The 26,909-nt window shown below is 36.2% G+C and overlaps 2 protein-coding genes across 3 annotated transcripts in view; both read left to right on the forward strand.

Moving 5' to 3' along the window:
* Window positions 1-1,244: 1,244 nt before the first annotated feature.
* LOC117411690 (forkhead box protein D5-A) lies at window positions 1,245-5,218 on the forward strand. Its single transcript, XM_034019368.3, has one exon. The coding sequence runs from the start codon at window positions 3,755-3,757 to the stop codon at window positions 4,814-4,816; it is 1,062 nt and encodes a 353-aa protein (XP_033875259.2). The 5' UTR covers window positions 1,245-3,754; the 3' UTR covers window positions 4,817-5,218.
* Window positions 5,219-12,409: 7,191 nt separating this feature from the next.
* Window positions 12,410-26,909, forward strand: part of LOC117411691 (phosphoglucomutase-like protein 5) — a 44,691-nt gene continuing 30,191 nt past the window's right edge. For both annotated transcript variants that reach the window (XM_059035153.1, XM_059035145.1), the window contains exons 1-6: window positions 12,410-13,188; window positions 17,670-17,832; window positions 19,402-19,548; window positions 20,523-20,648; window positions 22,401-22,591; window positions 22,877-23,031. In XM_059035153.1, the coding sequence (XP_058891136.1) occupies window positions 12,931-13,188; window positions 17,670-17,832; window positions 19,402-19,548; window positions 20,523-20,648; window positions 22,401-22,591; window positions 22,877-23,031 (1,040 nt within the window). In that variant the 5' untranslated portion in view covers window positions 12,410-12,930. The remainder of the gene's footprint in view (window positions 13,189-17,669; window positions 17,833-19,401; window positions 19,549-20,522; window positions 20,649-22,400; window positions 22,592-22,876; window positions 23,032-26,909) is intronic.

Below are 26,909 nucleotides of genomic sequence, written 5' to 3' on the forward strand. Positions count from 1 at the left end.
CATCTGTTTTCTTCTATTAAATGTTGCCTCGTATGTAATACATTAAACAAATTCATTTGAAATTATGCAAGAGTTAAATCAGTAAAGAGTAAGTCATTAAAGTGTCTCTCTTACCTGTTCATTATAGGTTGTCAAATGAACTACAGGTTACAGGAATAAATAATACGTCATCCCTGTAAGCCATTGTTAACATCCATACAGAGCCTCCATGAGTCGCTAACTCTTAACAAAGGTCTGCTAGTGTAAACAAAAACCAAAAAGCCCCACACCATCACAGTTCCATGCAGAATGCCTGGGGCTCTGTAACCATCCTACTTTGTCCATTACCACCAGTTTTTTTTCCCATTTACTCTATTTACAACTGATATGTTTTTTTTTTTTATATTTTAGTTGGTACAAGTTTTGTAAATTGCTGCAATATGTTAAGCATTGCATAAAGTATACCATTATACCAATATGATTTTTGTGAAAGACCTTGTTTTTAACATTTCTGAATGAAATTCATTTCTGAGATAGCTGTTGGCTGGAACAAATTAACACATGCAGGACTGGACTGGTAGTGATGCGTGTTCTATTCTGATACTACTAAGACCCACACAGTATGACATTATTGGTATCCTTATAATGGCATGCCTGGCTAAATCCCTTGCAAACGCAGCTGCCCTGTAAAACCAGTGACGAGAAAGACTTTTAATCTGAATTTATTAGACTAACTTTTTGTTTCTATATCTGTATTGCATAACAGCATCTGGTGTCTGAAGGACGTTATAATATGCGTTTAATGGGATGGGGAGTGCATGTCACCTAAAGATTGACATTATCCAAAACAGACAAGACCACCCCTATATACATTTACCTGGATATTAAAAAAACAAAACCAAAAAAAAAAGATAATTACCCTGTCTTAGTTCGTGTTGTTGATTGGCCCTAAAAGTAGTGGTAGACGATGTTGTCCTATCTAGGGTAATTAATGGCACACGTGTATGTACAGCTATGGTCAAAGGTTTATCATAACACTATAACATGAACTAATTTTGCATCATAAAGTCGAATGAAACCTACTGAATAATGTTACGTTAACATATTGAATTACATACCGCGTTATAGTTTTCCGTATACTTAACCAAAAATTTAAAAAATGTGACATTTCGAAATCAAACACCTTTTATGGCTTCCGGTAGACTTTTGCGATATCATTTTGGATTTTTTTTTTTTTTTTTTTTGTAATATTGCATGATGTTAAATAAAATACCTAAATTATGTTAATCTAGTTCATCAATCCTAAAATTCTAGGAGACGCAAAACGTTTGGGCATAGCTGTATGTCTTAAATGTTTCAACACCAACTACTAGATGAACAGCACTGGAAAGGTTTAAAAGCTGTGGCAACTAAAAAAAAAACCATTGAGGAATTCTTAAGAAAAGTTCCTGCTTATCAACTAAGGATAGTCTAGTCTTAACCCACTTTTCACTGAGTCAACACAGAAATAAAGATGAATGTGGTTTAAAAGTAATGTTAAAATAAAATACGGCATATTCGCACCAACATCTTTGTAATGCAAACCGTGTGTTCTACATTTGGGCGCTATTTAAAAAGCACGACTCGATCTCAAAGAAAAAGCCGATCACGACACTGCGTCCATATCAATGGGCAATTCACATGAAATGACTGTCGAATGTAACTGCAGCTTTAATTTCCTGAAGTGGTGTTGTTTTAGTTGCCCATCCTGTATGTTAACTAACACCAGTCAGTGAGTGCCAGATTTCACGAACTGGGGTATATTTTCTCACAATAGAATTGGCTTTTAAATTGCGGCAGATTAGCACGTATCTGTTTATGTTGCGGTAAGTAGATGGATTCTCTTCTGGTGGTCATTCATATTCTGAATGGCCAGGAAGTGTATCCTCTGGGAACGCATCGGGGTAATTGGAATTGGATGGGAGACTTGCATGCAATTGAATAGCCTGCATTGTATTATAGCGATCAAACTTAAACTTGAAGGAGAAATACAATTGGATACATTATGTAAACGCTGCACTGCCACTAACCTTAAATAAAGAAAATAGTGGCCTATTTATTTGTATAGATATTTTAGAAACGTTTTTTATATTTAAATGAAACGTTAACAACGTTTATTTTGCGTTTTCCCTATTCACTGCCTTTGGTATCTATAATAAATAATTACATTAGTTTAATACAAAATAAATAAATGTAAAACATACTTCACACAGCTATTTGAAGTGTAATACATTTCACACCATTAAACGTTAGAATTGTTTTAACTTAAACAAATATTAAATTATCTAGTTTTGTAAAACGCATAGCGTTTAGAGCAAATAAACAATCAAAAATATCCTAGTTGATTAAAGTCGCTTATTAGGCTATAAAAATAGAAGCCTTCAAGTTTAAAAACCGAATTTTTTAATCGTGTTGTCTTCAATGGGGATTGTGGGGATTGTGGTGTTTTAAAGAATAGTAGAGAACAACTGGTAGGGATTATCCAAGCGTTTAATGGGTTATATGAGCGGGATAGGGAAGAGGGGTAGGCCTATGCCTTTGTTTTTCTTTTTTCTTTTTTTTACATTATAGTTTGCAATTGAGATTAACATGATGTAGCACTGTGTTTAAATAAATAGGCAAGTCCCAGGTTGCTTTGAGGATTTGTATATCTATTCATGCGGTTTAATAAAAAAAATGCCCATAAGGTGTTCTTTAAGCCTGTTGCTGCTGTGTCATTTCCTATTTCATTCAGATGCCGATTGCTTTGGTTAATGGGCTATCTAGCACCTTTTTCTAATGCAAGCAGGGAGTTCCAAGGCCATTTTCATGGCCAAACCACCTGCGAGCTACCTAAACGTAGAAAGCTAAACTGAACAGTTGGGGGTCTAGGGAAAGAAACAGTAACACAGAGTTTTAAATTTAGGCGTGTTGTTAATATCCACAACTGTATCCCGTTGTTTACCTCCCATTATTTTGATCACGATAAACGTGTAGTGTAACGTTAACCTAAGCTCACACACACAATGTACTGCAATGATAGTGTAGATGGTAAATATTATGTCTAGATTACTTTTCCCACATTCTTACTGATTTATTACATTTTAATGAAGATGCTGTTGTTGTTGTGAATGGAAAATAATCTATTAATGTTGTTTAAAAAATATGTTTACAGCTGATAGGATTACATTTTAATAGGCTACCAGGCTACATGCAGACTCGCACACTACTTTAGTTACATGTGTAACATGTAAGTTATGTTGTAGTTATAGAACAAACGTTAATGAAACGGTCATTTTAAAAAGTACGTTGGATTTGGGTAATATTGGTCTCCTTTCTAAATGAAATATGTAATTAGCAATGTAACATTTCCCACCTGATTGGTATTATATCGAAAATGACCTTCTATTTTAATATAAATGGAAAACATGGAGCACCATCATTAGTATGTGTATTTGGCACCTCCTAGTTTGTGGCCGGATGAGTTGGTGTTTCCTTCACGCTGCCCATTGTCTCTTCTCATTACCTTTTCGTTTCTGAGTTTACAATCTGATAGGCTCTGGACACCTTTGCAGAGGCAAAGACTGAAGACCCACCCCTTATAAAAACCTGTGCACGCAAGGACCTGGCATTCTCTATTTTGGAAGTGAAAGAACAACTATAAAAAGACAATTATAAGAGGGCGGAGTTTTGGTCCGCTATTTGGCATTTGCTATCGTATTGGTTTTATCCAGGAAAGCTGCAAATCTCCACCACCATGACCCTGTCAGAAGATTGTTCCGTTCCTCAAGCATTCATGCCTCTTGTGGAGGATGAAATTGACATTATCGCGGAAGATGACCTGCACAATTGCCTGCTTCGGGACGCATACTTACTCCAACAGAGTTGCGCTGAGGAGAATGCTTCAGCGGAGTCTAGCGGAGAGTTGGAAGGTTGTGAGATCGATTCCTCTGGAGAAAGCGAGAGCAGTTTCAGCGCTGAAATCCACTCAGGTAGCAGAGTCAAAAACAACTTGGTGAAGCCTCCCTACTCCTACATCGCTTTGATAACCATGGCTATCCTGCAAAGCCCACAGAAGAAGTTGACACTGAGTGGAATCTGTGACTTTATCAGCAACAAATTCCCTTACTACAAGGAAAAGTTCCCCGCTTGGCAAAACTCAATCAGGCACAACTTATCCCTCAATGACTGCTTCATAAAGATTCCAAGGGAACCTGGCAACCCTGGTAAAGGCAACTACTGGTCCTTGGACCCCGCGTCAGAAGACATGTTTGACAACGGTAGCTTTCTCAGGAGAAGAAAACGATTTAAGAGGCACCAGCCCGAGTTTGTCAAAGACGGACTTATGTTTTATCCTAATTTTAGTTGTTATCGACAATATGGACGACCATATGCTGTACAGAACACCCAAACACCAGTTCAACAAACTTCAATGAGATATATGCCAGTTCAAGAAAGAGTCATGTTGTCGCATCCTCAATTGCAGTACCGGGATTTAAACTGCCGAAAGGTGCCCAGCCCCAGTGGAGCCCACGTGCCGCTGGGTGCGCCCACGTCGGAACTTAAACCGATCAATAGCACCCAAACCAAATGCTCCTTCAGCATCGACAGTATAATAGGCAAGACGTCTCCCTCTTTCGTGCAAACTACTCATTTGCAGGCGTCCTTGGATTATTCCCATCTCCTGCAAAGATCTGCGAGTTGCTTGCTTCCCACAATATTGTCTCCTGCGCCAAGAGCTGTGTTTAACCCCACTGCTACTGTGATAGGCGCAATCCCGTCCAGGCACCAGTTACAACTCTCTTACCCGCATTGCTAAACCGGTGAAAAAATAACGGAGTGATTAGCCGAACAAACTTTTCAAACATAAAATGTACAAAGTTGCTTCAAATGAGGATATGGACAAAGTAATACTCTTAAAACTTAAAATGCTTATCACAGCTATCTATAAACATATATGTGTTCTTTACGGAATGTGGAACATAAGGATGCGAGTTACAAATGGGACCTCACAAATGCGCATTTGTCTAAAAACTGTTTCAAACAAGTCACTTGTTTTTATGAATATCATTTTTAATGTAAGTAAATATAGTCTATTAAAATATTTATTAATCGTCAAGATTAGGCTACGTGTATTGTGTATTATATGAACTGATAAAAGTATTTCGTGTTTCATGTACAAACTGTTTTTGTTTGCTGGTGTATTGTGACGAAGTAGAAAGGCAATGCCAAATAAAATATATTTGGAAAGAAACAGTTCTGTCTTTTAATTATTTTGTATGTTTACAATTGGTCATTCCTATCTATCTATCTATCTATCTATCTATCTATCTATCTATCTATCTATCTATCTATCTAGCTATCTATCTAAGTGAGATCACGACTTACAATTTGAATTGTCATTTTAAGAAACTAATGGTTAATTTCGTTTGACAACCAAATACCTTATCTCATAAAGGTTTCTTTAAAAGTTAATGTTCTTCATTAAAAACAAAAAATAAGTTCTAGTAAATTCAATAGGGAAGGTTACATTAAAAAATACAGCCTTGCTCTAGTAACAGACATACCAGTTAGACCTACTGTATATCCTGCTGGGCTACCCAGCTGTATTGTTTAAACAGTGCTTGTTATTGTTGTATATCGAGTTTGGAATCTCAATGTTCTTTTTGGTTAAAGCCATATCAATGTATTTTAGTGAATCCTGAATATAACTTTGTCGTCAATACTGTACCTACTTTTCTAAACTGGGTTTATGGAGTTTCATTAAATAAAACGCACTTAAAAACTGCCTCGGCCTTATTCTTTTGGCCATATTTTAAAGATGTAACTATAATACATATGTTGTTTTTTTATCTTAAAATTAGAAGAACACGGTGCAACATGAGCAAAAAAATTAATACACTCATTAATTTAAATGTAAATACGAATACGTTTCATATTGAATTTGCATCAAATTAATTTGGAGTAAAATGTTTTACATTCAAATATGCCTTTGCTATTAGAATTAGATGCAATATAGGTAAATGATTATTCCATATGAATTTAACATAAATTCAACTGGAAAACCCAAGTCTTTTCAAACTAATTGCAACTGAATTACTGACACATATTAGAAATGTTACCCATATCAATAGATGTTAAAACGGTTGTTAATTGTTTACTTCTTAAAAACATAAAATATTTATACATTTTAAAATATATTTAATTTAAAACAATATTATTTATCTCTATCTTCATGCATTTCCATTTTTATCCATGTATTATAGCTACATTAAATGTATAATTAGGCAATATTATAATTAATAATAGAAACTGTCTTTAAAAACTGAATGACATGCACAGTAAATCAAGTGTTGAAGAATAAACGCATACGTTTAAGAACACATTTTAATAGTTAGTTATATACTGTACACTGTAATGTTTTATTTTGTAACACTTGTGTTTTTTGTGTGCTTAAAAAGAATAGCCCTAAACAATCAAATAAACAACAATGTTTATAAATGTTCCATAAAATGCATGGTTAATTCTTAAACATTTTATTTGAGTGTTTTAAGATAATTATAACAGGACTCCTTGGCGTGTTTTGTATGTATTTCGTTTCTTTGAGGTAGAGAATGCGGATACACTTTGCAAGATGTTATTTATTTCCACATTAAGGCGTGCTGTTGCTTAGGCGGTTTTGTTTAAACATCAACGACTAAAAATCCTAAGGCAGTGCAAAGGTACATTTTTAGAGAGGAATAAAAAGCAGTTACATTTCAATATAAATCACACGTACGGAGACACGTTTACAAAAAAAAAAAAAAGAATCGGGTTTAGAAAATGTTTAAGAATACCTAACTGACATGCTTTACATGGGCTACATACGTTTGAAAAAATACTAAATAAAACTTGAATCAAACTGTTATTACAGTTGAAAAAGGTCTGGTATCTATATTAGAATACAGTGTATAAGGCAATACACGTATTTGCAGGAAGAAGCAACATTTAAGGCATGGTTCTGAGGGACTAGTTTTTAAATTATTATAAAGCATATCACTAAGTAGGACTATATATACATTTGCTACATTATAACAAATAGTTACTTGTTGCTGTGCAGTGTAAGAAAAGTGTTATTATTATTTTAGAATTGTTTTATCGATTAGTGAATCAGTATAATTTTAACCTTATCTGGTTATGAAATATGACGCAATTCAGAAGACAGTTAATGGAGATAGGCTTAGAACGGATAGGAAACAATTCACGGTATAGTGGGTTACCAAGAGATGTTGTTGATGAACGACTTAATGGCCTCCACTCATTCATAAATATTATGTACTTGTCTTCTTATTCTGTGGAAATGTATATGAACATCAACAGTAAACATGGAGCACCAAAAATCAAAGATCCCCCGAAGTACGATGAATAGGTGACTAGGAGATAGAAATACTAGATAATGCTAATTTCATTTTTTGAGTGCACAGCAGGATAGGCATTAAACTGTGACGTACATCAATGTTGTTAACACCTTTTCAGCTGCATCGGCAGGTTAAAGTATACAGCCATCAACAAAGGATGTCTTCCCATTAAGGAGGGGGAGGGGTCAGGGTGCCGCAGTGCGTGACCTTTATTTGTGAAAGTGACGTGAGTGTAAAAGAACAACAATACATTTCATTTGTAAATCGACTTCACACACATAAAAGTAATGGTGTCTCTGTGAATATAATTTAGTCCGGGAGCCAACATTGCATAAGTGCTCTAAAAAATAAAATAAATAACAGGTGGTCTGCTCAAAAATATGGATTGCAAAAGTCTTAAAATTGCACAAACATAAAAGGATGATTGCTTAAAAAAAACAAAAAACGTTTTTTAACAAAAGAACACAGTTGTACACAGTTTGCAGTTCTTCCAGGTTTAATGTGCATTTACAAATTCCTAATGTCACTTAAAACGTGTATTGATGATTCATTGACAGACTATCTGGCCTCTCTCGTTTATTATATAAATATAAATGATATATCAATGCAGGCCAGCGACTTTGGGGGATCTCTTGTGATGACGTACTTCAGTGTTGGTTCTTAAATAGAATACTATTGGCTTCTCTTTATCTGAATCAAACTAGATTAAGTTATATATTCAATTGTTTAGTAAAGTCTGTGCAGGCCAGTGGCATATGGGATGTTAAATGTAAAAAATAGCACAAATATTTTTTACCTGTCTTTATTCCCAGATTTAACCAAAAACATGACTGTTTTTCCCCAATTTATAAATCTTGTGAATAATGCATACTTTCAGATATAATTTATAAATCTGAAAAATATTTAACAATTTCTAACTTTTAAATAAATATTTAAGTTAAATCCTAATTCTGAGTTTTTCAAAATAATGATTTCAATTTTAAATACATATTTAACTGAAATATTATTGCTCACATTAATCATGCTGATTCAGAAATGGGCTACGAGAGAGCAGCTGTGCAGGCAACTGACACAGAAGTAATCCCCCTCTGCATTTATTTTTCATCAAGAATACCTGACCTACAGGAATTAAGGGTTCAGAAGAAAGAAAGGTATATTCCAAATCATCTGATTTCCAAGCAATTAAGTTCTACATTTAAGATTTTGGAATCTGCTCTGACAGGCCTACTGCTTACCTTTTTACTGGCTGTGACACAGTCAGTTATCCTTTCAGGAAAGGGAAAACACAAGTTGCAAAACTTGTTTTGGCTTCCTGCAATGATTTCACTGCAGGTGAGTACCATATCATGCAGGTGAAAAAGTGTTTGACAGTGTTAGATCAGAGGCAAATTAACTATTTGTAAGGCTCTGCGGCAGAGAGACATTTGACACTCTAGACCAGGGGTCTCCAACCCTGGTCCTGGAGAGCTACTGTGGCTGCTGGTTTTCGTTTCAACCAAACTCTCAGTTACTTAATTGAACCAATTATTGGCTTAATTAGTCAAGATTAACAGGTGTCCCAGATCTTCAGCCACTGATGATGTAAAGACACCTATAAAACCTGCTGGATAGGAGCTTCTCCAGGACCAGGGTTGGAGACCCCTGCTCTAGACAGACTGAGAGCCCATCTTTTTTGGAACAATGTCTGCCACAGCAGACCTTAGAAGCTTGCCTCCTACCGATCATTATTTTCATCTGCATGCATTGTGTGCTCTTCACCAAATATATGTCAGCAAAAGTGCTCACATGAATGATCCAACACATCCAGAGCCACTGGACTTTGGTAGACGAGTCACCAATGGTATCCTTACCCCTGTACTAATGACAAAGTCACCTAAGCCACTGTAACTGGAACCAAATTCATTTTGTGGGTGTAAGAAAGGACAATGTCTTCACAATTGCAGATGTGTTGTTTCGCGCACGTGCACTGCAGAACCTGGAAAATGTGCCCGAATAACAGAGCTGGAGGAAGATCAAGAGTTCATGGTAGGCAGAACAGTTAAACAGTTTGAAGGACACTTCCTTTGCTTTTACTTTTTACTTTGTTTTAAAAGTACATAAACAAGTTATTTCCTTATGTTCAGTGAAACTTAAGAAGTTAGTATATTTAGATTATTGTTAACAAAAACAAAAACAAAAAAAAACCCAAACCAAAAAAACCCAAACCCCTGCGTAAGTTGGAAATGCTGGGCCTCAACGTGGTGCAAGGGTGAACACCCATGGTGGTGGCCAACTGCAGTGTTACGCATTCTTTACACAGTTACAGATAAGTCATAGTCAGTGCCGGTCTTTCTAGGTACAGCAATGACCGTTAAACCAATTTAAGTAATTTTTGTGAATTCTAACCAGTAAGCAGCATATGCTTTTGAGTTTTATCTTAATATTGGGCAGAATTAATATACGCGATTTTTCGCTGGATAGGCTGCTGCTTGATATAATATATTTTGCAAGAGCAGATCCTGAGCAGACCTCATCAATTTTACTCTCAATACCCATATTTTGTGGTACTTTTCAGACCCATTCATCCCAGATTTGCCCTACATGGCTCCCAGACTAATTGGAAACAGGAGCAGAAAGTCACTTTGCAGTACAGGTTTGTTCTGAGTCCTAATACACACACATAAAAGTAATGGTGTCTCTGTGAATATAATTTAGTCCGGGAGCCAACATTGCATAAGTGCTCCAAAAAATAATAACAGCTGGTCTGCTCAAAAATATGGATTGCAAAAGTCCTTAAAATTGCACAAACATATAAGCATGATTGCTTAAAAAAAAACAAAAAAAAAAACCAAAACGTTTTTTAACAAAAGAACACAGTTGTACACAGTTTGCAGTTCTTCCAGGTTTAATGTGCATTTACATGTTTATCGTGCATTTACAAAATAATCTGTAGATTAGATCGAGCAGAACAAGTCAAAATGCGCCCTGGCTGTGAGGCGTCGCCGTTCCATGCTGATAGTTCCGAAGGTAACGTCGTATTGGCTCTGGCGCTCCTGTGGGTTAGGGAGGCAAAACTGGTAGCGATTGTTTCTCCTCATGGCGCCACAGCGATCCCTGCTGCCCAAAAGCCCAGTGAGCTCAGAGCAGACACCTGCAACTGCTCAAGAGAATATAGCTACAGAACGAAGGCTCTCGCAGCGTAGCTCACACAGGGTAGTGCTACGTGCCGTGCGCAACTCGTGATTTACGTAGTGCTTCACTGAACCTCAACACCCCTACCACGTGACGATAATACCCCAAGAACATTAGGTTTAGGTATTGTTATGAAATAAACTTCGTTTTACTGCCTACATTTATCACACCTTGGGCTGTAGCATATAATGATGACGTATATTACGAGTTGCGCACGCACAACTCGTAACTTGTGTTCTATATTAACATTTAAGTGACTGTCGTCCTCTTGTGGTTCATAAACATAATACTCAATAAAAAAAATAGAATCTAAAGATCCCTTTTGTGTTGGTATATATAGAAACTAAGGCTGTATAATATGCATACTGTCAATATTTAAAATATAGAATACTCTAAAAAACGACAAGTTACTACTGTAATATATAATACCAATCTGTATTTGTATTGAAAAAAACACTGACAATTTGCTTTCATAATAGTTTCTTATTGTAAAACATATCTTGTCATTAAAGTAAAACTATTGTTAGGATAGTACGGTACCTATAATTGCATCTTGGCCCTTGCAAAAATAAATAAATAATATTGCATGGTTTTGATCTTAATTCAAATGTATACCACGTTACATGTTAAGAAAGATGCACACTACTGCAGTCATCTATAAACAACACACTAGCTCTTCAGTCAAAACGGTAATTACTAGCCTACTGTAACTTTCTACTGTATTGTGATACCAGTTGCAATAGTGTTATATGACACACGGTGGTGCTGTTTCACAACCCTTTAATAACTCTCTCAAGAAACAGGCTAAAGCAGACTTGTTAGTGTTATACCGTTACTGCAATCCTTAGTTATTATCCTTATTTATTATTGTTGGTTTATTTTCATATGGTGATTATGTAACGATTACCATATAACAATGAAAGCAGTGAAAATTCAGGAATGTAAATGTAGTAATTTGTTTAATTTAAACCTGGAGTAACGGTGAAATGTGACATTTCTATCATCTTTTGCTGAATGTTAATAAAATTGTAAAAATGTAGAAACACCTAACATACTACTGTCATCAGGGGGAGCCTGAAAATTCCTCAATAGTTAGAGTCTCTAATTACTTCAAGAAAGCTAGGGATGATATATCTGCAAATTAAATTAAATACCATAAATAAACTGTTTTTTTTTTTTGTGGTCAATAAATAATGTGTGTCTTGAATAAGGATGCTAAGGCCAATCAGTCCTCATGCAACGTGTGTTATAGTTGATGTCTTGTCCATCATGACTGCACATGACTTGCGCCAGGGAGAAAGCTTTTATATAGTACATGTCTTCTATAAATAAAAGTAATCAAGTCTACTGTGCTTGTAGAACTTGTAATACTTTATATTAAGTGACAACGATTAAAATGTAAGTATGTCTAAAATAATGATGTCCTTGACTCGATATGAAGCGGCTTAAATGTATGATACATTCCACTCTTGCTTTCAAGTTTCAATTATTAATTACACTTATGAATTCGATATACATTCGAGTAATTTTTTTTTTGGGGGGGGGGGGGAGTGCTTATATAACCAATCCATAAACACCAAAACACCCATCTAAAATAGTCCACATAAATAATGGAAAACATATTAGGTAGGAAGGATGGATAGCAGATAATGGAAGATTCACATTCCAAAATAGGCTTTTTTTGTAGTCGCACAATACACTTCCCGTTATCTGAGATTCTCTGTGCTATTCCGAAAGCAGAGGTTGCTCGCAGTAACTGTTTATGCTGACAGCATTTGATTCTCCGAAGCAAGTGTCGGCGCATACAAAAAGCATCCAGTTACAACACTGGAAGAACACAATTCTCTGTCCGCTGGGCTATTTTTGACTTCAGTTGCAGCTGATTGCAAAGCTTTTTTGGCCCTCCCTGAATTTTTGGCAGACTCCTGCCCTTGTTCAAAGACTTATTTGAGGAAGTGGTGTTGTAAAACGAGGACTTGTCGGATAATTTAGATCAACAATAACAATAATAATTAAAAGAACAAGTTTCTGCCACAAGATTTCGTCTGTGTTTAACTCCAGAATATTATTGTATAAACAAGTGAGATCAAGGGAAAGTTACATTACATTTACTATTGCTTGAGAAACCACGGCGATTGGCATTAGCTGCGTTGATTCCGGTTTTCTTTTTAGGGGTTCCAAGTCTGCTTAACAACGAACGCTGTAGGTCGTGAACTCGGGATACTTCGTTTTAACCCGAAGGATACAAATTTGCACGCGACATTATACTGAAGTTAACAAGTAACCGAAGCAGAGTATACTCTGTACAACCGTGAAGAAGAGCATCAGTGAAACGCTAAGTCTGGGTTCGTTCTGAGGATAGACCATGGAGGCTTGCCCTATACCTGTTGTTACTGTCCAGACCGTTCCCTATGATGACCAGAAACCCGGCACCAGTGGCCTGAGGAAGAAGACAATGGTTTTTGAGAGTAAGAAGAATTACCTGCAGAATTTCATCCAAAGTGTCCTCTCGTCCATCGACCTCCGGGACAGGCAGGGATGCACTATGGTGGTAGGCAGCGACGGGAGGTACTTCAGCCGGACAGCAATTGAGGTTATTGTTCAAATGGCAGCTGCCAATGGGGTAAGCAGTTATACGTTTTTTTAGTCCCAATATTTCTGAATTATATATATATGTATATATGCAATGACATATGACCATTGTAAAGCCTCTTCTCGTACAATAGATTTGCACCTCTTTTTGGAATATAGCTTAAGGTTACGTAACTATTATTATTATTATTATTATTATTATTATTATTATTATTATTATTATTATTATTATTGTTATGTGTTTATTTAGCAGCCGCCTTTATCCATGGCGACTTACAGAGACTAGGGTGTGTGAACTATGCATCAGCTGCAGAGTCACTTACAATTACGTCTCTCACCCGAAAGACGGAGCATAAGGAGGTGAAGTGACTTGCTCAGGGTCACACGATCAGTCAGTGGCTGAGGTGGGATTTGAACCAGGGACCTCCTGGTTATTATGAAGCAAAGACATTTTTGGATTCTGTTTTTTTTAAGGTTTCATACCATTAGCATTTAGTTTTCCTTTAGGAAAAAATGGTTCAAAATATGCAGGGGTCGAATGGTATGTCAAGTGTGATGTGGGTTTACTGGTGATGCTGTTTCTTGTATATAGGTCTAAAATGTGCAGTTTTTTAAAACAATGACATGTTATAGTAAATATTTATTCTAATTTTATGGCATGATATCTGGTACTGCACAAGGTAGAAAACAATTGCTTTCCTTCCTTTCAGGAAGTCACTTCCTGTGCCATTTCACCTCAGTAGTGTCTTGGGGTCAAGGTATGTTGCTGGCTGCATGACAGTCAATAGGGGAAGCAGCTGGTTGGTTAATGATACTAGGAAAAAAGGTATTGGTGTGTGGACAATTTCACCAATGAAATACAAAAGTACTTGACAGCAACAAAAAATGTTCTTTAAAGTAGAACCAGATATCAGGAAAATAGATACACTATAACATGTGTGTATTTAAAAAGTGCACATTTGCAGCGTATAAAGCAAATAGAAGTTCACAATGGTAAGGTTTATGGAATGTTAGATATAGGTACACTTTACAGCTATGGCCAAAAGTTATGCATCACCCTATATAATTAACAAAATTAAAATTAAAATAAACTCGAATGAAACCTGCTGAATAATGTTACTTTAACATACAGAATTACATACCGCTTGGTAGTTTTCCATATACTTAACGAAAAACTGATAACAATGTAAAAAATGTGACATTTCAAAATCTAACATGAAATACTGTACTACTATTATGGCTTCCGGTAGACTTATCATTTTGTTTCTTTGATTACATGATGTTAAATGAAAGATCAAAATTATGTTCATGTATATATTTTTTTAAAAACGCCTGAATCCTAAAATTCTAGGTGATGCAAAACTTTTGGCGATAGCTGTACATTTAAAGTTTTTAAAGTGAAAAGACCACAAGGGTATATTGTTGAGCTCGGTTCTATTTGTATAGCACAACTCCCGGTTGGAGTTGTGCATATAAAGTGGTCCAATGTTTTTTTTTTTGATGTGATGGCATTTTAAGGGCCTTTGTGAAATGTGTTGAAATGTCTCAATCCAGTTACATGTAGTTAGGTGTCAACATCACAACACCACCATCACAATTGGCACAAGCAGTATCCCAGCGGCATAGAATTACAGTAGGTTGACATAGAGATTGAGGTACTGTACATTGGATAGGGGGAACAGAGAATTTCAAAACAGTCATTGCCTGTGATGTATAATGCATGGCATGTCTATAGAGGACTAAAATTACAGTTAATCAATCACCTTTCAAAATTATTATTATTATTTTAATATTGTGATGTATTTCTACAAGAATGTATATATTTATTTGTTAAATATGAATGCATTACATTACAGGGTAACCTAAGTTATGGTGTGGTTTGTTCCAGTCATAGACCCCTTCAAGTTTATATTTATAGTATTATATAATATAGTGCCAATAACTATTCCCAATAATTTATACAACAGATTCAAATTGTTAAATAAATATATTTTATTATGTTGTAACATTTCACCACCACATTTCCTGCTTTACAAACTACATTACAAAAAAAATGGACCAGTAAATCTTATAAAAAGTGCACACCACATGTTTCTTTGTAACCCTGAAGAGATAATAAGATAATAAAGGAAATATGATACATTATAATATATTGTCCATTTAGGACTGCTGTCATGTGTTTGGAGAGCTGGGAGATACTGTAACCCATACCACTTTAATAGCCTTCATCCAAGTTTAAAGCATTTGCATGATGTCATCCTTTGATCGTATAATTGATTCATTTTACAATTAAACTGAATTCATGACAGAGAACACAAAGAACTGTGGAGAACATCAGAAAACTGTGCAGGAGTCCACAGTAGTTAATTGCTTAATTGCTTAATTTCTTGACAGTCAATCACTGTGAAAAATGGCACAGTATTCATAACAAATTTTATAACAGCTGTTACAAAATTCAGCGTTTCGAGTATATTTGTGTGACTAATAGCAGTCAATACTTTTTTTGTAATTATTTTGTGATATATTAAATATATTTTGTATATTATCGGTGGTATTCGGCACTGTCATTTTGAATGAATATCAATTTATAAACAATTCAAAAAGGTGACTCGCCATCTCGAATAATCCACGAATAAAACAGTGAATTATTTTCCTCAATTAACCATTTATTGTTGTTTGTCCCTCGCATAAGATTCTCTTCTAGTAGTCAAAGCAAACTTATAGCATATAGCATGGAAGGGGTTCATACTTGCTATACGCTAGGAACTGTCAACAACTTTTAGCAGCTGGTGCAGGAAATGACTGTTAATAGCATTTCATCTAAAAACGGTTACCTTGACTTTGACAGTTGTGACTGAACACCAGAGCTACCCTGATTGTTAGTTTATTGGGAAGCCTTCTTTCTCTTTAGCAAATTACCTTAAGACAAAGCATGTGCATCGCTTAAACTATGAAAAGTAAACTCGTTTGAGACTATCCAGTGTAGCGGCTGCACTTTGCCATCAAGTTTAGTCTGCATTTTCACACAGATTAAGATTGGATGGTGTTTCTGAAGTAGCTGGACCAGAATAGCGATCCAGGGAGCTGAGGAATGCTTTGTAAGGATTGCTAAAGGATATCTGTGGAGCCTTATAAGGATGTTTCACTGATTTGACTGCCACACACACACACACACACACACACACACACATACACACAAACACCCTTTTCATTTTAAATATGGCCTTCAGTATAGTGGCCCTATGGTATTCATACTGTATTGTGAGTTAATGCAATGGTTTCATTGTAAAGTATATAACTCTTTGTAGATGGTTACAGTATGTCAAGGTAACAATAAAGGAGTATTGCTCTTGTAATCATTTGGCCCCAGTGAGGGTGGAGGGGGGATGAAGTAAGGCACATACTAATATTAGAAAGGAAAGAAACTTACCAAACTTTATGAGTCATGTAAATGAAATGAGAATTGGATCGCAAATGAGTGGAGAGTCCTGAACATTCTTTATCAATGAGCATGCTTTGGTTTAAAAATAGATAGTTACACATTCAGCACCTGGTCGGTATGTGAGTGCTGTTTTAAACAATTAAAAAAAATGTCTCAAACAAGTAATAATAATAATAATAATAATAATAATAATAATAATAATAATAATAATAATATATTTAATCAATATTGTATTCTTTATGTTGGGGTTTTGAAGTTAAGATATTGATTTTGGATCGATCAGCGGAGTAACTTATTGTTTCCATGGATGTCAATACGCTTGGGTTCAACCCCTGTTCTTCTGCCATGGAATTCCACAAAACAGTTCACAGAGCAGACAGGGCCTCTGTTTAAGGTCTTCCACTCAGGACACTCAGGACACTTAGCTGTTGCCACGGTCAATTATCTAGCATGTAACGAATGCTGCATTGTACATTAATGCTTAATTATTTTATCTACTAGCTGAAATATAAGGGTAAAGCATAGGGATTACATGGCATGTCATTGAATGACAGTTGATCATCAGTCCTAATATATAACAGGTAAAGTTATATGACATTCACTACAGTAGGTTATTAAAGTAGGTTCTTTTTTACTTTAACTTTGGAGATGTACAAATGAAATGTGCCAATATTCAGTCACAAACAGCTTACAGTTGTCAGTGTAAAAATGTCTCCATTTTATAACCCAGACGTGTGCTCCACGGGTCCTTGCTGTGACTCCCATAATTCTAGTAGCTTAACAGAGACATCCTTATAAAGGTTTACTACAATTTATTTGTCTGTGATTATGAAGTTGCTTATGCTTTCCCCATGCTTACTGTGCTTTACCATGGTCAACCGTTACAGTAAATGTATTTGTAAATTGCTATGCTTTGATTTACCATGCTTTCACAATCATTTCATATGCTTTACTTCATTTTTCTAATCTTTTGCTCAGTCTATATTTGCACTGCAGCAGTATCTAGTCACAGTGAGGGAGACAGAGGGAAACTGAGTTCTACATGTTCTCTTTTCAATGTTGTCATTCAGATTGGCCGCCTGGTTATTGGACACAATGGGATTCTGTCGACTCCAGCTGTCTCGTGTATTATTAGAAAGATAAAGGCCATCGGCGGAATCATTCTCACAGCCAGTCACAACCCCGGGGGACCAGGAGGGGATTTTGGGATCAAATTCAACGTGGCAAATGGAGGTGGGTGTCTGTGTTGAGAGGATACATGCATTACATTCATTCAAGTGTCATCAGAATGTCAGGTAAACAGCATAGGCCTGACCTTACTGAAACATTTTAAAAATACCATTGGGATAGAAGTATAATACCCTGGGTATTATATTGAAGTATTACCATTAGCTGACCACAGCAAAGGCAAGGGATTTGGAACACATATTGCACAGCGGCCCTGAAATATTGCAGTGTACCAGTACTGATAAAGTAGTGGAATGGGTTACTATTCTGGGGTCATTCATACCATTGTGACACCACTGGTATGTGAATCAAAATGTTTCCACTGTGTCCACTACATTGCCGTTGAATATCATACGGTAAGGGTACTGATACATCTTCTGAGTTATGTCCTATCCCTATTTGTAGGATTTGTGGAATTGAAGAGCTCTTATACAGGATATAGTCCTAGTAACTCTCAACTCCACAGTTTTCTGGTGGTCTTTTTTGTTTGAACTGATGTTTTTCACATAAAAATATATAAGCACACTGAGTACCCAAGCCAAACTAAAACACTGTCAGTTCTTTGTCCTTTTGGTTTTATTCTAAATCTAGCTCAGTGTTTGAAGTCAAAATCAAGCTATTGTAAGTCCTAGCACCAGTTGACTGAGGGACTGAATTCTCCAGAAACCCCTCAGAGGGCACATTTTTCCAGACCCCACTTCAATCACACATCAGCCAAGACTGTAGAAACACCTGTTGTGACCTTCTCTGATCTTTAGGAGCAGGACATTCGTCACCTAATCTTTTACAGCCTGTTACTTAGGGCTGCCATTCAAATATTTTGATATGTAAGGAATTTCCCACCCATTTTCTTTTTTTTTTTTGTGATGTTACTTTGATCAGCAATTAAGTTTTGGGTCTATTAAATGTAGGGGGAAAATCCCTCTGATAAACTTTCCAGCACTTTAACTTGACATGTTTTGAGTTTTTTAAAATGTATTAAAAAAAAGAGGTAACATTGATCACAGACTGATTTCTGTTACCACCATCTTTGTACCCTGTCTGCTGTCTATTGTTACAGTGACTAATAGGGTTCGTTGTCGGTATGCATATCTTATGTTATATTCCTTATGGACCTAGAAGCTCCATGTATTGTGATTCAATGCAGTCACAAGCTGCACCCAATCAGAGGGCAGAACGGTGTTCTAAAATTGCCATGTGTCAGTAGTGGTTCATATTGAACCCTTAGTGCAGAAATTACTGCATATTAACCCTACTATAAAAAAGTCTGCAGCACAAGAGGAATTGTAATTGTTAGGAATCAAGATTCAGTAGCTTCAAAGACAGTATCAGCACATAATTGCAAACCAAATAAAACATTTTTGGAAATAATCCCTTGTTTAAAACTGATCCATGTAAGCAATAAGGAAATCCTTGAGCAAGCATACAAAGTATCACCCTATTCCTTTATTTCCTTAAACGAATTACTTTAATGCTGCCACTACAATGCACTGTTCAATCCACAATTGACACTATATCATGAGGTAAGCGGAGGCAGTAACAATAATAATTGTGCCCACATTTCCCACCTGGCAGGTCCAGCCCCAGACACCGTAACAGATAAGATCCACCAGATCAGCAGGACGCTGGAAGAGTTTGCCATCTGCCCTGACCTGCGAATAGACCTCTCCAGGCTGGGCAGACAGGACTTTGACCTGGAAAACAAGTTTAAACCCTTCAGAGGTACTCTGCCTTTAAACATTTTCAAATGCATTGTAATGTTAGATATTTTTTTGCAAACTGATACACATGGTCCCCTATCTCTCAAGGATGTATTCTAGAGAGTGGTTTTCACAGTACAGTAGAACCTCAGAATTACAAACTGACCGCTCATCCGAACATCCCGCTTTTAGCCAGAAGTAAGCAGTCACGCAACCATGTGTGCAATGCAACCAGAAAGGCATTCCTATAAGCGGGGGGCTGGTCATGAAGAAGACAAAATTACTGTATCAACAAATGTATCCAGACAAAGTGAGGCAGATTTCAAAGCAAGTACAGGCAATTTTACCAAGAACATTTTAGTTTTAAACAAAGCTCAGTTTTTTTTTCAAGCCAAAGGGGCTGAATGACTGCGCAAGCTGTACGAATGCATTTTGTTTAAAATAAAAACAAGCACTACGTTAACTAATGTTTTCCTGGATGTTGAAATCTGTTACAGCCTTTTTCCTGGTTTTGTACATTTTTAAAGCCTTTCAAATGCAAATAATATGAGTATTGCATTACTATGCTATATCTTTGTCTTATTTGCCAGATTAAGGGTGTAGATAGCAGGTGTACACATTTATTAAATCTATTTCAAACTCATTTTCAGAGTTATGGTAATTTCAGATTTACGAACAGCCTCCATTCGCAAGGAGTTCGTAACTCTGAGATTCTACTATATCCAGTGAAAGCACGCCAGAAATTAAGAGATTAACTCTCTGATACGCTTTCCTTGAGAAAAGCAACCCTTATTAGTTTAGATGTTTAGTTTAACATACTGTAGTGTTATAACATTGCCTTTTTCATGAAAACAGTGCCAGTAAATTGAACCATAGAGTAAAAAGGTTTACTAAAAATGTTTATTAAAACCTAATGTTTTATACAATATAGTTCTATAGCTTAAAAAGTCTCTTCATTTGGAACTAATAAATGTATGTCACTCTATTTGGTTTCAGTGGAAATTGTGGATTCAGTGGATGTTTACCTCAACTTGCTTCGCAGTATTTTTGATTTCAGCGCTATCAAGGGACTCCTGACTGGGTCGGATCAACTGAAAATAAGAATAGATGCCATGAATGGAGGTAATCAGGGGAGCCTGTTAACATTTTTTTAATCAAAAATACTTTATATGTATAAAAGAAAATAATGTTAATACAATCATATAAACATTAGATACAAGCAAGCAAAGACGCGGAGGTCACAGCATGCCCTAATGTATACATTTGTATCATAACACAGACGTCCGTGGAGTCAAATCAAAGAATTGACTGACGATTCAAACAAAAACATTTCATTAAATACTATGAATATATTAGCATTTCCACCCCCATTTCCTATACTCTCTTCCAATCAGTATGGATCTACCCTGCTATCACACACCTTCAACACACCTACTGGTAAGGGGGGGAAACTCGCCCAAATCTATAGCATTCTATAGTGTGTCACATTTAAGCATTTTACAGACTATCTGAACCTAATCTGTTAGAAACTGTTTCAAACTAGTCCTTTGTTTGTGGTGTTCTGTTTTCACATCTTGATTAGACACCTGCTAACTTTGGCTCTCTGCCCAAACGCCAAGATACGAGAGACTGCAAATGTCTTGCTTAGCTAGTTACATGTGCTTTAAGCTGTATCAAAATATGAAAATAAAACTTGAACATAGAAGTAAAGAAAATTATAATCAAATACTTAATTAATACTTTATGCAGAATGTCATCTCCTACACCTTGTTAGGTTTTAGTATAAATACAACAACTTACTGTATGTTTAGGATATTATGTTTTAACTGGTAAAACTGATTAAGACCCAGTATCATAGTTTAACCTTCATAGTATTGTACATAAATTTTACCTTATCTGAAAAAGTTTTCATGCTTTGGTTTGCTGTTCTCTTGTTTTGCTGTTTTAGAGAGAGCGCCTTCTGTAGGGTTACCTGTGTGAGTGGTTTGTGTATTTAATAATTAAAAAATAAAAATAAACGGAAATAAAATTTCAGCCATCAAAGTACGACATGAAATAACATGACTTATTTTAAAAAGTAGCTGCAAGAGTGGGTCGGCGTCTGCAAACTAAAGACTGCAGGAATCAAGATTTATCTGCTCACCTAGAACTTAATTCAAGAGCGTCACCAGTCACTGAAAAACTGCCACATTGTCAGTGGAACGACATTTGAGTAAAATGCTATTCTACGTCTTGCTGCCACACTATGCAGATAGATTACTAGAATTATAGGGAACTTTTAGGGAAGTTGGTTGATATTTTAATAGATTAAACATTTGTAAAGGTTAGTTCAAGTGAACTCTCGAGTGAAAATAATAAATAGGTTCATCCACTGACCGTATTGCTACCTGTCAGAAAGAATGAAGATGCTAGTTCCAAGACTGCAGCCAAAGATGTAAACAATGTCTCCAAGCTTCAGGATACATTGGAGTTTCCTTAATCAGTTCATAATTACAAACAAGAACTGGAAGTTATTTCAAGTGATTCGGGAAGATAAGAAACAGCACAGGAATATCCAATACATCTTAAACATACTGTATTTTTAGAACTTAAGCTAACTGATATAAAAAAAAAAGAAGAACACCAGAGAATATCACTTATTTTGTGTTCCAAAAATATTAATTTTTTGATAAAAACTACATAAATATATACTTTTTTTTTTAAGCTTTGTAAAAATGGTAAACATTTTTGGGAATGGTTTACATTAAGAAATGCAATCATTTTATTTGGATTCTATCACAGTGAAAACAATCTTGTATTGTAATATATATTTTAAAAGGTTAAATTAAGTGTTTTTAGGTAACCTGATGTTGATACTTTAGCATGTTGTTTCAGTAATGGGACCCTATGTGAGAAGAATTCTGTGTGATGAGCTTGGAGCCCCTGCAAACTCGGCTGTTAACTGCATCCCCCTGGAGGACTTTGGAGGGCAGCACCCTGATCCCAACCTGACCTATGCTGCCTCTCTAGTGGAGGCCATGAAGGGAGGGGAGTTTGGCTTCGGAGCAGCTTTCGATGGAGACGGGGTAAACATTACTTACCACCGTCGCCATGTGAAATACAATCTTTTTGGCTGAAATCCTGCTGTATTACTGCAGTTGTATTTCATGTAATTTGCATTTACTTTATTCACATATACAGTTGGTTTTCATTCCCTGTGCATCAACACAACATTAAGCTGGGTGACTGCAGTTCTTTCTTTGGACAGTCCAAAAAAAAAAAACCTAGGCTTTATATTGACTCTGTAGATTGCCTTTAGAACAAAAAAGATACCCCGTTATATTTAATATGCATTTTTCTCTTTCCTTTAGGATCGGTACATGATCCTTGGCCAGAATGGATTTTTTGTGAATCCCTCTGACTCAGTGGCCATTATTGCAGCCAATCTGCCATGCATTCCTTACTTCCAGCAGATGGGGGTTAGAGGATTTGCGAGGAGTATGCCCACCAGCACAGCCCTGGACAAGTAAGTGAATGGTCCCTGATTTAAAGTGTGGACTGCCCTACCTATTGGAGATATTTTAACAGTAAAACATTGTAACATTGTGATGTTATACTGCAGGCTGTCAGAGGCTCATTATTCTTTACAGACTTAGACCTTACCTACGGAAATCCCAGACAGGACAAAAGAGCAGACTGAACAGTATTTATTATTATCTATCTATCTATCTATCCTTTTCTGAAAACCAGTACTTGTTATACTTGTTATAGGTGTGTGTATATATGTTACATAAGTACTATATTTAACCACTTATAATGGATCCATAAACAAAAGTGTTACCCATATGTATGCACTGTTTGTGCCCTTCAGTCATGATATTTTTTCTTTTCAGTATGAGTTACAGTACATGGCCACATTAGTGGTCCCAGAGCCCTAAGGGGATGTATCATAACAAATGATAATTTCAAAAACACATATGGAAGTGTTACAAATTACATACAGTTACATAAACGCTAACGCCAGAGAATCTATGTGGTGGTCTTATGTGGAAGACAGTGTGTTTCAATGTTTGTGATGCATAATAAAATACAAAAAGCAAAGGAACCACTCCAGGTCTTGTCACTAATGATAAATGAAATTAGCTAACAAGCCGAACATTTCCCCAGCTATTAACATAAATGTCTCCTGCCCTGTTTCTTGGTTTCTGCATAGACAGAGGACGCAAGTGCTCATCTTCGTCTCTCCTGAGTTAGTTCAGGGGTTGCAGTGGTGAGCCAGATTTAATAATAATTGGACATTCAAAAATTGGGAGAAAATTGGAATATGAATACAAAAAAAAATCAAAAAACTGTAATAGGTGTTTAGAAACAATGAACTCTCATAACTTTACAGAAGGAGATCATCTATTACAGTTTCCTTTTGAGCTTTATTACAGTGATAAAGGACATTATAAACACTGATGTACTGTATTAACAAGTGTTGTACAGTAGGACCATGACATTGTCATACAGCTCTCTGACATGGCTGTAATGCTGTAAATTACATGTAATACAGTACATTTAGCATTTACTCCAGTGTGAAGCTTGAAGTTACAAAATGTTAATGTCATGAATGGACCTCAGTTGTTTTGCTGCAGTCGTGACTTGGAGAAACTTTGCTTAGGGAGTAAATGCTTAGGAAATTTGGCAGTTAAGAGAGTTAAAAAAATAATAATGTCAGTTGACATGGAGCGATTTTCATTGCTTTCTATCTTTTTCCACCTTAATGTCAGATAGCATAATACACAGAGCATTATTTGGATGGCTTCCACCAAACTTCCTGTAAATGCAAATGAGAACTTCAATACCTGAGGTACTGGTACTTTCCATAACCTCTGCATTACAGGATACAACTTTTAAGCAATCAAATTCACAATCAATACATTGAAAAATATTTTTTTTAAAAAGTCTTACCTTAATACCTACCTCATGGTGTGCAGGCTGAGTCACACAGTTAGGAAAGTTTAGGTCTAACTCCTAGCTGTAAGAAGTCACCTGCAATATATGTGTTGGGGATTTCAAAGGGAGCATCCCATTGGCTGTGCCGGTCCCGCAGGTAGGGAAAATCAACAGAGACTGAGTGACCTCACCTGCAGGGCTTACCACTGTGGTTATGTTTACAGCAAACTTGAGGACCAAGAATGGGACTTTCATTATCGTGAATTGAGATGTTGTCATACCATTATGATACTATATTTTTCTAGATTTTAGAAAAGTGCCATGCCCAAAATTCAGCAATATCTGGCTAAAAATTGAAGAATCATCATCTTACTGAGACAAACATCTTCTGTAATCAACTGTGTTGTTTAAAGTTTACTTTAAATATAGCCTGCACTAAGAGTGATATTAACACAACATTAGGTAAATACTGTATGGTACAGTACCTGAGAACAAAAATACATATGACCAGGATGAGAACCAGAATCTACTGTAGCTGTAATAGCAGTGGCATGAACCTACTGTATATACATGTGTGGCAATGTGCCCCGCCCCTGTGTGCATATTATCTGGGATTCAAGTGAATAATTAATTAGTAATTGAATCCCAGCACAACAGTATATATAGATGCACGTTTCTTTCACTCTGGGTTCGGTGTTCGTGAGTGGAGAACGGGTGAGAGAGAAGGAGAAATACATTTAAATATCAATTGCTATTACGTGCTGGTAGGACCAGCACGATACTTGTTTATTTAAAACTCACCGTGTTTGTTTGTGTGTCTGTCCGTCTGTTTACTGTATAGTCCGTTTTGTTTGTCTCTTTATTTTTGGCGTGAAGTGCCGTGTCCCGTGTTTTGTGTTAAAACCTTTTAATTTCTGTTCTGTTTAATTATTAAATGCTGAGCGCGATCACGCGTTCAGCTTCATCAAAACCCCAAGTCTCTGTTTATTTCCTGCTTCTGGTCTGACGCCACCCACTCCGGCCGTCTTTGTGACAACATGTCATTTTCTTTTTCTTTTTCATCTTAAGGGATGGCTAAATGTTGCATTTTTTATGAATGCATGCATGTTTAAGAAAAAAATTCTGAACACACTAAAGCTTTTTATTTTCAGTTAGTCATTAATCATTATAGAAAGTGCTACAAGTACCATTTCAAAACTGATATCTAGCAGAGGTAGATTTGCTCTCCCAGTGGCAAAGTGAAAATAAATTACTTGCTGTTTTCTAGAAAAAATATATGAGGCTTCAATAAAGTTATATAGGCTACTACAGATATTATTGAATGGTAGTAATCACACCAATTTCACACTAGTGCTATTGTTATTTAGTTGAAGGTGGATTGTTCTATATGTTCACTTTTTCTTCTAAATAACATTCTTGTGAGGGGCAATGTGTAATATATATGTGATAGAATACAATGTTATATACTGATTGCTATTGCGTTTCTTTTTCTTTTCATAAAGCCTTCATACTGTATCCCTGATCTGAAAAAAAAAAAAAATCATCTTTCAAAAAAAATCCTTTCAAAAATCATCCTGAAAACCAGGCTGCTGTAGGTTTGGTTGGTTCCTCACATGCTCCAATTGTAGGTAAATGGTTTGCGCAAAATTATACAACCCCACCACACCTCCCAGCGACAAAGGGTTTTCACTCCATCTTGATAAATATGGCACAGGGCAATTTATCACTGACTAATTTTGTTATTTGGTAGGGCTATAGATCCGCTATCTTTATAGTGACGCTAAACAAGAAATTTTATACAGGCTTCGGGTGGAAATCCACCATGCAGTGCTGTTTAACCTGAGAGAGTGAGCTATACATCTGAAGGTAGCCACGCACTAGCCGTTTCTGTTATATAAAAAACAACATTGTGGTGGTATTAACCGGTAGGCGGCAGTCCGTGACGAAACTGTAACGAATTAAAAACATATATAGCACAATATATATAGCACTGCTAGATATATATATGAGTCATTCAGTTTGTGACTACGACACAATTGGCTAGTGGGCATCCAGCAAAGGAATCGGCTCAGTGTGGAACTAATTCAGTAAATAATATTTACAATGTGAATGGATTAAATGCTTGGCAGTTGTGGCAGCCTTGGTGTCTAATTCTGTGTCGGATACAGCACATTGCTTTTCCTTTAAATTTGAAGTCCGGTTCCACCCTTGGTTGATGTGTGAAATCAGCTTTTTAATATTACAACCTATTTCTTACTGAGAACCTTTGAGTGAAGACAATGGTTTGATGAGCGTAATAACTGGATTATATAATTAACTGAGCGTAGTTTGTTCTTTATGCCCCATTTATTCCATGGGAGTATTACTATTGCTTCCGGTGCTGAGGTCTAATACATGTTCCCAGGTATTATAGACAGATTTATAGGTGAACTCAAAGAGTGATAAAAACTAACAAACACAAGACGA

Source organism: Acipenser ruthenus, chromosome 1 (assembly GCF_902713425.1).
Source record: "Acipenser ruthenus chromosome 1, fAciRut3.2 maternal haplotype, whole genome shotgun sequence".
Taxonomy (NCBI): Eukaryota; Metazoa; Chordata; class Actinopteri; order Acipenseriformes; family Acipenseridae; genus Acipenser; species Acipenser ruthenus.

Bases quoted from the DNA above. Each gene is read 5' to 3' on its own strand.
- LOC117411690 (XM_034019368.3), top strand. From the start codon at position 3,755: ATGACCCTGTCAGAAGATTGTTCCGTTCCTCAAGCATTCATGCCTCTT.